Source organism: Antechinus flavipes, chromosome 2 (genome assembly GCF_016432865.1).
Source record: "Antechinus flavipes isolate AdamAnt ecotype Samford, QLD, Australia chromosome 2, AdamAnt_v2, whole genome shotgun sequence".
NCBI lineage: Eukaryota > Metazoa > Chordata > Mammalia > Dasyuromorphia > Dasyuridae > Antechinus > Antechinus flavipes.
This window is the reverse complement of record NC_067399.1, coordinates 102,370,293-102,385,378: the sequence shown is the minus strand read 5'-3', so window position 1 is coordinate 102,385,378 and position 15,086 is coordinate 102,370,293. Positions and strand designations below refer to the sequence as shown.

The 15,086-nt window shown below is 33.2% G+C and overlaps 1 protein-coding gene across 1 annotated transcript in view; it reads right to left on the bottom strand.

Moving 5' to 3' along the window:
- Positions 1–1,612: 1,612 nt before the first annotated feature.
- ACYP2 (acylphosphatase 2) overlaps positions 1,613–15,086 on the bottom strand; it is a 208,609-nt gene continuing 195,135 nt past the window's right edge. The window contains exon 4 of the mRNA XM_051975272.1: positions 1,613–2,083. Within this exon, the coding sequence (XP_051831232.1) occupies positions 1,969–2,083 (115 nt within the window). The 3' untranslated portion in view covers positions 1,613–1,968. The remainder of the gene's footprint in view (positions 2,084–15,086) is intronic.

The window sequence follows — 15,086 nt, the reverse complement described above, 5'->3', positions numbered from 1 at the left end:
CCCCTTAAACCTCTTTCCCTTTTTCAAACTTCCCAACTGCTGTTGAAGGCCCACCATTCTTCCCATGTCCTAGGCTTGTAACCTCAGTCTTATCTTGGACTTCTTATTCTGCCCCACTCCAAATATCTACACCAGGGCCAAATCTTGCCATTTCAACCTTCACAGCATCTCTAATATATGATCCCTTTCCTTCCCTTCCAAAGTTATCATTTTCATTCATCACACTTTGCTTAGGTTATTGCTGCAGCCTCTTGACTGGCCTCCCTACCTCGGCTCTTTCACCACTTCAGTCCATCCTACATTCTGCTGCTGTCAAAGTGACTTTCTTTACATACAATCTGAGTGATTCTGTACTCAATTCCACTAGCTTCCTCTTGCCTCCATGATTCCCCTTCCAATGGCTTCCTATTGCTTCCATGACTCTCCTCCATAAGCTGTTTAGCTTTTAAAGTCCAAACATATCTTTCTAGACTCTGCAATCCATCCAAACCTTTCACTCTGCTATTCACAAGTGACACTCCGTTTTCTGTCTTCATGTTTTCCATGCTATATGTCACATTTCACATGTCTGAGATGTACCCTGTCCTTGCCTTCTCTTCATAAAGTCCCTCTCTGCCTTAAAGATGCTATTTAAACACCATTTTGTATAGGAAGCTCATGCTGGTTCCACGCTCAAGAAATTGCCTTCCCTCCCAATTTACCTTGTATTTGTCTAGTTTTAAAAAATATTTTAATTTAGTCACTCAATGATACTGTCTAAGCTTTATATTAGATTGTAAGCTCCTTGTAAGGAGGGATTATATGATTCTTTGTATTTGCATCCCCACTGCCTTGGTCAGAATAAGTTCTTAATAAATATTTATTAGTTGATTGATTATAATTTAAAGTCAAAGAGTCTCAAAGGAATGGGTTATCTATAGCAGAGGTTTCAAACAAGGTCTACATACATGTGGCTTACCATATTCCTGGATATGGCTAGACCAGATTAAAATATAATTGGAAAATATTTAACAAAACAAATAAAAATACAATGAAACATAGATAATAATAGCATGTGATTTCTAGGTCAATACACAGCCTGCAAGGATCTTCCTATATGGTTTAGTGGTCCCTGTTTCTATGTAAGTTAGACATCACTGATCTACAGGGAATTCTGTAGTTTATGTTGAACTGTGCCAGTTTTGTTTTCAATTTAACATAACATATTCAGGGTCTACTCTAGACTCTACCAGAAGAGTCTAATAAATTACCCTTTTTTAGCCTTTTCACTTCAAGCAGATCCAATGACAGCTCTTTTCTAGTACAATGGAAATTTTGCCAGAAAAACATGGTCTGAAATTTATGACTGGGATCAATGCCTCCTAAGAATTTTATGAAGAGCTCTTTATTCCACAAACAATACCAAATAGCTATAAAGTTGGAGGCTTTAATCAGTATTCATATTTAACTAGATTTTGTAAGAGATGTTGAACAAAACTAGAAATAAGTATATATTGAATTTCACATAAATTTAATTGAAAATTTAGGATTTTCTGCTAACATGTTACTAACATTCAAGGAATTATTATAGTTTTTTAAAAAAAAATTTAATAGAATCAACAGCATACACAAGTTTCATTTTTAAGCAGCTAACTTTATTATGCACTGAATAGTGAAACAATATTCACATGGTCATGTTCATTCAACTCTAAGGCCTTGTAGGCTAAACTGGATACTCATACTATACATTTTATACTGATATTTTCTTATTTTACAATTCTACTTTCATTCTTTTAATTTCAAAAAAAGATTCAAGTTAAATTATTTCAGTGCCAGGCATTTTTAGTAACATCATAGTTTAACTTTTTTAAGAACAAATTTCCATTGTTTAAATGGAAATACAAAGTACTATTATTCCCTTTTATGGATTTATGGAATCTATTATGGCACGTAAGCATTATAATTTTATTCTAAGAACTTCTTTTTCCACTAGTATTTAATGCTAAAATTAGTGTAATCAAGTTCAGAGATGGTCTTTTCATTGGAAAAGTCAGCCCGATCAATACGAGAACTGGGGCTCCCAACTTTGCTTAGCCAGGTCTTCCTGTAGATTAAAAAGAAGAAGAAGAAGAAGAATCTTTTTTAGCATGTAAAATTCATTTAGTGGATTGAAATGACATTACCATAGATATTAATAGGATTTTAAACAAAATATTTTCATAAGAAACCCTTTAAAATATTTCCATTTCACATTTCATATATCACCCTACTAATATAATACAGTAGATATGAATGATATTATTGTCTGCATAAAATAAAGATAATGAAAACTTGAGTATGGTCGGACTTTGATTTTCAGATGTTGATTATTCATTTGAGAACTTCCTATGGTAGGCTATTAACATCAAGTTTTCTTTTTAGCAGTACTAATGCACTTAGAATCTCAGAATCTGAACTGGAAGAAACCTCAAAAGTGATCCAGTTCAATTTGTATTTGAAAATACTCTCCTTTTCAATATATGCAGGTCCCTATTTTGGGAAAACATTTGTCTATTCCATTTTGGGATACCTCTAATTGTTGAGAAGTTTTTCCATACACCAAGAAATTTCACTCATTGCTTTTAGTTATGCCTTTGGGGGCCATGCAAAACAAGTCTAATCCTTTCCCTAAACCTTTCCCCCCACAACAGTCTTCAAATACATGAAAATACACATGATGTATAATCATAGCTCTTTTAACTCATTCCTATATGATATACTATCAAGGTCCTTTTCTATTCTGCCACCTTTCTCTGGACATTCTCCAGCTTATTAATATCTTTTCTATAAGGTAAATTAAGAATGGAATATAATATTCTATATGCGATTTGACCAGGGCAGAATTATCTTTCCGTTTTATCTAATATAGTTATCAAGGAATTAAAATTAATTTAATGTTGGACTAATCTATCAATTCTCAATTTTTTTGGTCTCAGGATCTCCTTAAAAGCTTAAAAATTATTGAGGGTCTCTCGAGGAATTTCTGTTTATATATCTCATATCAATTGGCTCTGTATATACTTACAAAAGTATATTATAAATTCTGCTGACATAAAGGATATATAGCACACAATTTACAATAAAATATACAATACTTTTTTACTGTGAATTCCAAGTAGCCAATTAATCACTATGCAATTCTTTTGTTGATTTTTGACAAACTCTCGTATCTGTAGGCAACCAGTAGTTGTAACTTAACTATGATCTGACAAATGAAATTTCATTTTAATTAACTCTTTTCTCAATGAATTTATTGCCATTAAATCTGCACTGTGATCTGTTAAACTATTTCTCACTATCATAAAATTATGTTTACTAAATTGAAACCTTTTTCAACTTCAGCACTCCCGACTATAATAGTGATAATTATTTTTCTAACTTCTTGAATAGTTGCAAGGATTGAAACGTTGTTTAGTACTATATAATTATCTAAAAAATTTCTAAAATTGTTCAAATCAATTTACTATTTTAAAATTTCATTTAAAATAATACTATTAAAAAAAAAAAACTATCCACAGTGAAATTATTTTTTTCCTGAGATCAAGTAGATGATCCTAATAAATCAAAATAATTAAAAATACTTTCATGTTTTGTCCTGCTTTCAAGTTGGCAAGGTGACAAAACAAATTGTGCTTTATAGCGCTCCCATGGTGCTGTGATTAAAATATACTGTTTTAGTGGAAAAGTGATGAGGCAGGATCCTGAGCATGGTGGAAATATGGAGTCTGCTTATTCCCAGTTCTTTCCTCTTTTTATCCCCTAATACTTTTATGTAACCAAAACATCACTGGGCATGTACTAATTATATACTGTGCCCATGGTACCACAGAAACAACTTGCTATCGTATATAGATGACTCTTTGCCACCTGGTATCCACTCTTTGCCACCTGGTATCGCTCTGCCTCAATCTCCAAACAGGTTGTCACTACTCCCTAAGTTCTCTGGAAGGCCAAGAATCCTTGGGGGAGGTGCGGAGCCAAACCAGACACTGTTAGCAAGTTCCCTCTGGGCTGAAGAGTTCTCTCACTGTCTGTGACTCTCTACACTTTCATTGTTGTTTCTGTTTAATAAAAGACCCAAATTCACATGCTTATATTTTCTAGTAACATATTTCTAAGAAAAGCATTAAATTTATTATTTTTATTAAATGAAATGTCTTTCAATTTATTAGTCTTTTTGGTATTAAGTGACTTGCCCAGGATCACACAGCTAGGAAGTGTTAAGTGTCTGAGATTACATTGAACTCAACTCCTCCTGACTTCAAAGCTAGTGCTCTATCCACAGCACCACCTAGCTGTCCTTAAATTTATTAGTCTTAATCAAATCTTCAATTTACAATTCGTGCTTTCCAGCACAAATCTTTAAGTTTTCCAAAGCTCTTACATAATTCTATATTTTTACCCACTCTCTTCTACCAGGAGTATAAAAACCTGTATAAATGACCCTGAGCAAGAGTACTAGCTATTATTGTTGTTGTTGTTATCCCTACCTTTGTATATATTTAAGAGAGAGTGAAAGCCTCTGGTTTGGGAGAAATGCTTTGTTACTTCATAACTGCTGGTAAATCATATGAGTAAATAAATGCCCCCCCCCCCAAAAAAAGCTCTTTAATAATCATTGAAAATAGAAAATAATGTATAGATTGATTTTTGTGCTTTCTGAATATTAATCTTGATTGCAATAAAATAATGAAAATTCTTCTAGAATGTAAAGCATTAAAGCAAGTTTTTGCAAGAAATTAATGTTAATTTATCTCTTTGCAAAAATCAGAATAAAAAGAATAAGAAAAATGCATATATAAGATATGTGTGCCATATATGATGTAAGATATGTATATAAACTATGTGCTATTTGTTTTGGTCTCATACTTCCCCAGTTTTAATAATTTCAATTTCATGTTCAACAGTTTCTAGCTTGTTTGATTTTTATTTGGTGATAAGGAGAATATATTTTATCTAGAAATATTTTAAGTGGATTAACTTGTTTTATTTCAGATATTAAATTGTCAAGTGGTAATTATAACCAATGCCAAATAATGATTTTAAGAAATCTTTTTACAACTTCCTTCATAGCTTCTCCAGACTTTTTTTTTTTTTAAAACTAGTGTTATAATAGCACAATCAGAAGAAAAATGCAATTAAATCAATTTTCAAATATTCATTATTAAAGATATAATAATTGAAAATAGACAATTTATTTTAAAAAGATATTTTCCTGCAATGGATTCCATTTATTTTTATTTTTAAAAACTGACTTTTTAAAAAATTTCTCTTTTTGTTTTGTGTTGTTTTTTGGTAAGGCTTCTTTTAAGTTAAGTAATTTGGCTAGGGTCCACAAGCTAGGAAGTATTAAGTGTCTAGGACAAAATTTGAACTTAATTCCTTCTGACTCCAGGGTGGTGCCTGATCCACTGTATCATTTAGCTGCCCCAGCTCTTTCTGTTTTTAACATCATTTAGATTTCCCCTTATATTGTTTCTCTCAAGGAATCATCCCTTATAATAAAGAATTAAAATGGAAAAAAAAATCCAGCAAAACCAATCAACACATAAAAGAAACTTGACTTTATATGCAATATTCCACACCCATAAAATTCTCACCTCTGCAAAGAGCTGGGGTTGGGAGAGATATTTTCTCATATATCTTTTTTTTTTTTTTTGGGGGGGGGGAGGGAAGCAAGCTTGTTTATTTTTTGCAACACTAATTTTCAGTTGGTTTTGTGATTATTTTTCTTTCCTCATACATTATTGCAATCATTGTAAAATATATATATTTTTCCTGGCTTTGCTTACTTCACTCTGTATTAGTTTATTAGTTTTCCATGTTTCTCTTTATTTAATTTATTTACGTTCAATATTTTCTCCTTTTAAATTAAATTTTGATTGATGTCTTATGCTTTTAACATCACCAGTTAACTATCCTTTCCTCACCCCTCCCAGAGATCCTGACAGTCTTTTTTAAAGACAAACAAAAAGAAACGGGGGAAAAAAAACATCACAACTGATCAACTGATGGAAAAAATTGGAAAATGTGCAATGTGTAATATCTGTCAATCTCATAACTTTACAAAGGAATGAATGGGGATATCGTCTCATATTTCTTCATTTATGTCATGCTTAATCTTTATAGTTTTGTTATATTCACTTAAATTTTTTGTGTGGTTGTTCTTTACATTTATCACCAATTCTTTTAAAGCAACAAGTAATATTACTGGTATAGAAGCTGATTTAACTTCACACTGGCCATATTTAATAACCATTTTATAGAGTTCCTGAAGATTTAACAAATAGGTTTTCATAAGCCAATATGAGCTGGCTCCAATTTACCACTAGTTATATCTACTAATATTTACCATATTATAAATTAAAACATCTTAGTATTAATATGAAAACAGTTTTGACCTCCTGTATCTCCTGAAAGGATCTCAGAGAGAGCTGGGGTCCTTGGAACTCATTTTGAAAATCACTGGACTAAAAACACAGATACATATGATTACAAATGGTATGTGATCTTCCTAATTGGGATGTTTTTTCTAGTGATGAACAATCCAAAGAACACTTGGCTATATTTTTTGTCAGGCCGATGTAGGAGGCTGCACCCACCCAACATGATGGAGCATGTTCCTTTCTTCTACCAGTACAAAGGTAACTGCATAACAGTTCAGTTGGCCACTTGTCATCCTTTGCCCTGCGCAGCTTTTCCTACCACATATTTCAGTGATGACATCTTTTATTCCTGATCTCTCAATTTCTTCAGTGGTTACAAAGATAGCCTGCTCATTCACATTCATTATGTGCTTTCCCACAGTTTTCAATTTTAATGTTAATAATTTTCAATTTTGTGGGGTCTTACAGCCATATAATAATATTGGTAGAGTATTGGTTTAAAAAGATGTTCCTTTTTTCCCCAGGATAATGCTGAAGTCGTTAAAAGAACTCTGGGAGGCAGCTGGGTAGTGCAGTGGATAGAGTAGCAGGCCTGAAGCCAGACTACAATGGCCTCGAATAAGTCACTTAACCATGTTTCCTCCCGTTTCCTGTTCTGCACAAATGAACTGTAGAAGAAAATAGCAAGCCCCTTCAGTATCTTTGCTAAGAAAACCCCAAATGGGGTCATTAAGAATTGGTCATGATTGAAACGACTGAACAATGCAACAAAAAGAAACTTGCAATTTTCTGAAGACAATCCTAGGATATCCCAGGACTCTGAAGCCAGAACTTTAGGAGTAGCAGTGTTCCACCAATCCATCAGACATTTTTCTAGTCTAGCCTCAGCAGCCATCACAGTAGAGAGGGCAAGTTAAACCACCCCACACCCACCAGCACATTACCACTTTAATCACCATTTTCCTTCAGATCCTAATTGAGAGAGCTCAGGACTCTAATCCCCAAAATCTTGAGAATAGCAGTACCTACAGCTTGGTAATTCATCTGGTGAAGATGTAGCCTGGCAGATGTCCAGGCAGTATTACAGCCATGTCAATTGAAGAACCAGAAGAGAAAGTTCTAGGCACCAAAGTCCTTGGCAAAATAGTTCACCATAAAAAATAATTATGATTTTATCAGTTGGAAAAAAAAAAGAGGTACTATATATATATATAGAGAGAGAGAGAGAGAGAGAGAGAGAGAGAGAGAGAGAGAGAGAGAGAGAGAGAGAGAGATTCATTTAGAGTTTAGAGAGAACATTTCTCTAAAGGAATTCTCAAGGAATACAAGTTCCTTGAGAGAGGGATTATTTTTCTTTTTTCTTTGTTTCATTCATTCATTGATTCATTTGATCCAGTTAACTTTCTTCTTCCTATATGATTCTGAGTCCAACTTTTCTATTTCTACTGTCTGTCACAGAAACATTTGTCTATTCTGATGGATATTCAATTGAATGTCAAAATCTGATCAACAGACCTTATTATTTTTAAAAATTGATTTGGTTTTCCCTTGTAGATGGTCAAAGTCTTTTGTGAAGTTACAAATCTCTTCCAGGAGAATCTACAGTATTCTGAGTCAACTGTATATTAGTAAAGATGTGTTTCTATAATGAAGCTTCATAGGGTATCACTTGTGAAAGCCTGACTGTTTCCTACTAGTATTTTCATTGAGGAAAACCTTAAGGCATGTAGAGATGAGTCTTATAAAGATTTTGTAGAAATGTCAAAGTAGTCATATAAGTAAATATTTGTTTGTTGTGTACTGCTTTCTAGAGCCCCCACACTGGGGTGGTTAAAATATATTATCTTAGTGGAGGAGTGATAAGGCGGGACTCCTGAGGATGGTAGAAAAATGGTGCCTGTTTATTCCCATTCTTTCCCCTTTTTATATCCTAAAACCCTTATGTAACTAAAACAATACTGGGAATGCATTAACTATATACTGCCCACAAGGGACCACATGAACAACTTGCTACTGTACATAGTTTGCCACTTGGTATATCACTCTTTCATCTTGTATCTCTCTTCTTCAATCACAACACAGGTTGTCACTGCCCCCTGACTTCTCAGGAAAGTTGAGAGCTCTTAGGGGAAATGGGGATCCCCTTCTAGGCTGAAGAGTCTTATACCTCATCCACAGTTCCCCCACTGTTTGTGGCCCTCTACAATTGTTGATGTTCTCTTGGTCTTTTTTTTTTTTTTTTTTTTGGTATTAAAAAGGTATGAGATTTTTTTTTCACACTTTTGATATCTTCCTTCAGATACTTTATTGGCCTATCAAAAAAATGCCCACAATTGGATCACCTTTAGTAAGCATCCTCTCTATGTATACTTGGCCCAATTTGTCTGCTTTTCCCTCCTTTGTTTTCTTTAGTAACACATTTGTTACTTATATGAATAATTATGATGTTAGAGTCAAATTTTTTATTGAACTAAATACAAAATAAGAAAAAGCAATAAAAAAAAGAAAGAAAAGGAAAATTAAAACAAAACAAAATAAAACACTATTACATGCCTAGCAAAACATCAGGGATGATTCAAAATATCTAGCAATAAATTTCCATTTCAAGAAAACATATATAATAATAATGGAAGAAATTATATTCATGAGTGTCCATCTTTTTCTTTGCTTCCTTGTAGGTTATTCTTTTGTTTTCTGCTGAGCACTTTTACTTTATTCTTTTTTTCCTTTTCATTTCTCCACAAGTCCCAAGCAGTTAAACACAGATATATTTATATATACATACATATGCATGTGTATGTATACACACACATTCACGTCCATCCACAGGCCCACATAATATCTATATATACACATACACAGACCTACATGCCCAGACATACTTATTCACATAAATGTGCATATGCACTTATCCATATGTAAACATGCATCTAAAACAATAATAATAAGGCTGATATATAATGTAGATTTCTCTCATGATTGAATCTTTGATTTTGTCTAAGGTTAGTGATTACTAGCTGTACTTTTTTTCCCTAATAAATTCTACTCCAGATCCTTGTTGTAATATTTGTATATATCTCCTCCCATCCTTCCTCCCTTATTTCTTTATAGATTTTGGGGGGGTGCTATACCATTCATGGCATACCATTCATGGCATTGCCTATTTAATCCATTCCCAGTGTGAGTAGGTTTTCAGAACTACAAATCCTCTTCCCTCTTCTAATATCTCTGTGTCTATTCTTCCATATATCATTTGTATACCCTTCTTATCAGTTTTACCTTTTCCTAGGCAATTTTACTTTTTTAGGGTCAGGTCATATTCAACTATTCCCAATCTTCTTTGAGCTACCCAATAGCTGATGTCAATCATAAATATATGGTATAAATTTCCATATAAAAAACATAAACAATTTATCCATGTTAAGGTCCTTGAAACTGATCTTTGATATTGGCTTTTATATGCCAAATTTTCTATTGAGTTCAGGTTTGATTGAAAGAAAGTCCTGAAGATCTGCAAGTTTGTTGAATGTCTATTTAAAAAATTCAATCTTATAGATAATTTTGCTGGATATGAAAGATTTGGCTGCCGGCCTAGTTCTTTTGATTAATCAGAGATGTGATTCCAGGGCCTGCAGTCTTTTATTGTGGTTGCTGATAAATCCTGTAGAATTCTCACTGTAGCTCCATCATAAATTGTTTTTTTTTCTTGTTCCTTACAAAATTTTCTCTTTGATCTATACATTTAAAAATTTGGCAACACTGTTCTTATGTGTTTTTCACAAAGGATCTTTTTGAGGTGATGATTGGTGGATTTTTTCAATTTCTACTTTTCCTTTATGTTCTATCACTCTAGGACAATTTTCTTGGATTACTTCAAGGTTCCTTTTTTTGGTCATATCTTTCAGGTAGTCCAATTATATTTATATTTTCTCTTCTTGATATGTTGTCTAGATCTATTGTTTTTCTTATAAGTTGTTTCATATTCTGTTCTATTTTTTCATTCTTTATATTCTGTTTTGTTATTTCTTGGTCTTGACTGGCTTCCCCTGGCCCAAAGAATTATTTTCTTTTTTGAGACTTTATCTCCTTTTCTAGTTGGTTAACTTCCCCCACCCCCAATTTTGTTTTTATTTAGATGGTTTTCATTATTATTATTATTATTAGTTTTTCTTTTGTCTCTCTCATTTGATTTTTTTTTTTTGAGTTGTTCTATAAATTCTTTCTGGGCAGAGAGCCATTTAATGTTATTGTTTGGGGTAGGTAGAAGCAATCTTTTTTTTTTTTTTTTCTTTCCTATTCCCATAGTAAGTCTCTATGATATGGATTCTTCTTTGCCAATTCATTTTTTTTTAAATGGAAAGTATTAGTGTAAACATCTCTAATCGTAGAGTTGGGGTGGGGGCGGGGGAATGGTGACTGCCTTCATTTCATCTTTTCCCTCTGGCCTGAATCCCCAAATCAAAAGCTCTACCTCCTTCAAATGCTTGTAGCCAGTGGTATTCTTGCTTCTGCTGGCGCTGGCTCCTCGCCAAGGGCTGCATCTCAGCAACACAGTTGAGCCTGGCATTCCTGAACAGTAGAGGTTCCCTCAGTCTTCCCAGATTCAGGGACATGCTGTCCAGGAGGTGAAAATGTCTTTGGTTCCTGCTGAGGCTCTAGCCACACCCAGCTAGCCAGAGCTCCCCACTTGCTGTTTCTGCATAGCTAGGTATGAAAGTGGTTGGTCTAAAAAAAATCTTTGCACATCTTTTCTGTTTTTCATCTTTGTTTTCTTTTCCATTTTCAACTTTAAATGCTCTCAATGCAATTTTGCTTAAATGTATCTCCTGCCCTCACCTCCACTAATTTATTTTTACTCTTCACTGCTTCTTGTTGCTCTAATAGGTGATACTACTTATAATCTTTCATATCATTCTTCCCACAAGTTTCTATTCTAACAGTATCTTTGGTAAATAAATCAGGAAATAAACTGAGTTGGGTGCTGATATGATAGCTCTTTTGGTCTACTTGTTTTGTTTATAGATTTGTAAATCCCAGGAAATAATGTTTCTTGTTGTCTTTGGGCATAATAAAACTAGGGGTGTGCTGCAGTCAGCTCAAAACACATATTCAGTGTGAGCATTTATACCTCAGAAATTGGGAAACATTACAAATTAGGGCTTTTTCAAAAAACTTTGTTGGTAGTCTAGACTTAGGAAAATGAAGGAGAAAATATTAATAATAATCAATAAAATAATAATAATAATAATAAAAGTGCACAATATATACATTTTCTTCTCATGGACCTTGGTGTTAAACATTTTCCAGCACATTTTGGATTAAATCTATTCAGTCAATTTCTTTCTTTTCTTCTCAAAATAATATCTTTGAGTAGTTCTTATACTTAACCACAGCTTCCATCTTCTGATTTTCTTTATATCAAGAATTCAAGACAGAAATCATCTCTTCCAATAGTGTACGCACTTGTGGGTAGCTGGACCAATAATATATTACATCTAAAGCACCAACAGCCAAGTTAAAAGAACCTCAGAGATAAGAATCTGAATTGATGATGAATTGTTATCTATCCATCTGGTTCTCAGCTCTTGGATTCCTGACTGAGCTACTGATTGCTTTTGGTAATTCATGTCCTAATTTTGCCTCTTCTTATAATACCTTTTTCAGCTCTGCTTAGGACAGTTTACATGTGTGTGGTTGATTTTGCTCTCTCTTCTTATTCAATGAAGCAACTACGTTGACAGAGGGCATTGTCACACTTCCTGTTATTCCCCAGAATCATGTCTTTACTCATATTCATCCCTGTAAGTAGAAGAATCTCCTTTTCCCTTCTCATCTGTTGAATTTCTATCTTTTAAAGTCTAATTCACATCTTCCAGGAAGCCTTCAGTTGGTAACAAAACAAAACAAAAACAAAAACAATAACAAAACCCTTCCCCTTCCAATCTCCTAAGGCGTTATGCTTTGCATTTCTTTAGTGCATTTAATCATCTGTGTTTGAGTCATAGATTGTAATCACTAGATTGTAAACTCCATGAGGGTAGGGGTCTTATTTGTCTCATTTTTGCATTTCACTAGTGCTTAGTACAGCAAACTGTAGCTAGTGAGCACTTAATGTTTGTAAAATGAATGAATGAATTCTATTAATCAGGAAAAGGAATATCATGTCTAGAGTTATTCACATTTCTCCAGTCAACTATTGTTTTTCTTTACTTGCTGCTAAAATAAGCTTGATAAATTTTTCATGTAAGGCTTTATATGGGAATGATTAATTATATTATCTTTGGGAAACACATAAAATATGCTGTTTGTTCACATGCATTGAAAGAATCACTTATATTATCACATTAGAAGTGTGATGGGTAAAAATATTATCTACATATCTTTCTACTGTAAGTTCGAACATTTTAAAGAAACAGGAAGTTCCACACTTCCCAGAATTATGACATTCAAAGCAGTGCTCCACTTTCTATTTTTCCTATGCACTCTACATATTACAAGCATGCTTCAGATTATATTAAAAACGATTATGGCTGTCATCTTTAGTTACAGGAAATAGCATTTTCATGAATCATTAATAGCACTAGCTTACTAATGCTTGCTTTTCTACTCTTACAAAGAAGGGTATAAGCTAAGGAATATTGAAAATAGCTCCTGCTCTTGGTTATAGAACCATATTCCATTCTCTTCCAACAGGAATATTCCATCTTATGACCGTATAAGATATAGATATATATAAACATATATATCTATATCTTTATATATAAATATATTATATAAAGAGGTGGGTGCAGGTTCTTAGGACCTTTAGGCTAGGATGCTAAAAAGTATGTAAAACTTGTGCTTTACAGGAAGATTAATAAAAAATATTACCATGCACAGAAAATAACTGACTGAAATTTTCCTAAAAACTTAATTTCAGAACTTAAGGATACCAATAATTTCATACAAAAAAACAAAAAAAGCTGTTCTTCCATCTCTGGTTCATGAAATTCCAGCTTTCACATCAAAAAAAGACCAAGAAGTCCTTGTGATTAGAAAGTATTTGTACCAATGTTAGAAATGTCAAAAACATTGTGAATTTTAGTCTTGTTTAAAATGATTCAATACTTATGTAATATTTGTAATGTCTCTAAAAGAGAAACACATTCATTCTTTTGAACCCCAAAGTTTGTACTGTTATGTTGCATATCTGTAGGTTTAAGTAAAACATGCCTGAGAAGTAGAGATATTCTGTCATTGGTTAAAAGGTATAGAATATTCAATGTATAATATGTAGGACTTTTATCTCAGCACTCTTATGTTCATATGTCAGTGGTTTTATCTTTCCCAGTTGTGATACTTTTCTTAAACATACCAATAAAGGTTATTCCTAATGAAAAAATCCCTTTTTCTTGATTTCAAGTTAAAAATTTTGGTTTTCTAGGAACTTACCTAAAGAAATTACATTTGTATCTCCTAATATTGTATATTGGGTAATTTATAAAACTTGTACAAGCTGTGCTTTAAAATTTTGTCAGCCTGGAGAGATATGTGGCATAAATTATGTGAAATTTGATCCAAGACTATTTAGAATATTAATCTTAAAGTTTGTAAAAACAAGAAAATTTGGGGTATAGGATGTGTGTAATTGCAGAATAAATTGTATTTGAAAGGTATATAACATGTCTAAAAATTAATAAGAAGTATTGAAGAGGTGTCCCCCGGGGAGAGAAGGAGCCTGGCTCCAGAATATTTAGGTTAGGCTTTAATGAAATGACACCAGTAGGGAAAGAGAGATATAGGAGGATGGGTGGAAGCTTTCCCCTGAGCTCTGCTGCTAAGCGGGGTAAGTAAAACAACATTGGAACAAATTGTACCTAAGGCTGGATTGATAGAGATAATTGATTCTGATAAAGAAACATAGTTTAGTTTTAAGGTTTTATAAGAAATAATGGGGAAGGATTGCAAATTGAGTGGCAATTCCATACACCTGGGCATCTGGGAAAGTGGAAAGAATGAATCAAATTCTAGAAACTGATTACTAAATTGATGTTAGAGACTAAGTTGTCTTGGACAAAATGTTCACCTATTGCTTTATTAAAGAATTAGAACTTTCCCCAAAAGTGACCTGGGACTCTCCTCATATGAGACTGGTTTATTCTGTTTGGGAGAAAAAAGAGAAAGACCCTCTTTTGAAACAAAGGACAACTTTTTGAAGATTTATATACTGGCTATGCCATCATCTCTTTTTTAGTCCTTAGGAAACAAGGATTGCTGATACAGGCAACACCTTTGGAGTTTGAAGTTTGCAGGAGAGTGGGGACTTACTAAGTCCTGGAAGAAGCAGAGTGGGAAGGACTTTACCAGACTTGACAGATGACTGAGAGTGCAGTCTGAAAGCTGAAGAACACTAGACTTATAGGACCTATAGAGGAACTTCAAGAATGAACGGTCTATTAAGGACAATTTATAATCTCTAAAATTGATTTTGCAATTAGGAATGTTTTGGTGGGAGCTGGGAATGTTTTGGTGGGAGCTGGGAATGTTTGTGCCTAGAATAATTTTAACAATATTTGTGTTGTACTTATTTATATTTCCAAAAAAAAAAAATAAGTTTAGCGGGATTCCTCAATTGGTAGAAGTTAAATTAACATTTTTGAATGAAGAAATCATTAATATTAACTAATGTTTTATGTGAAATCA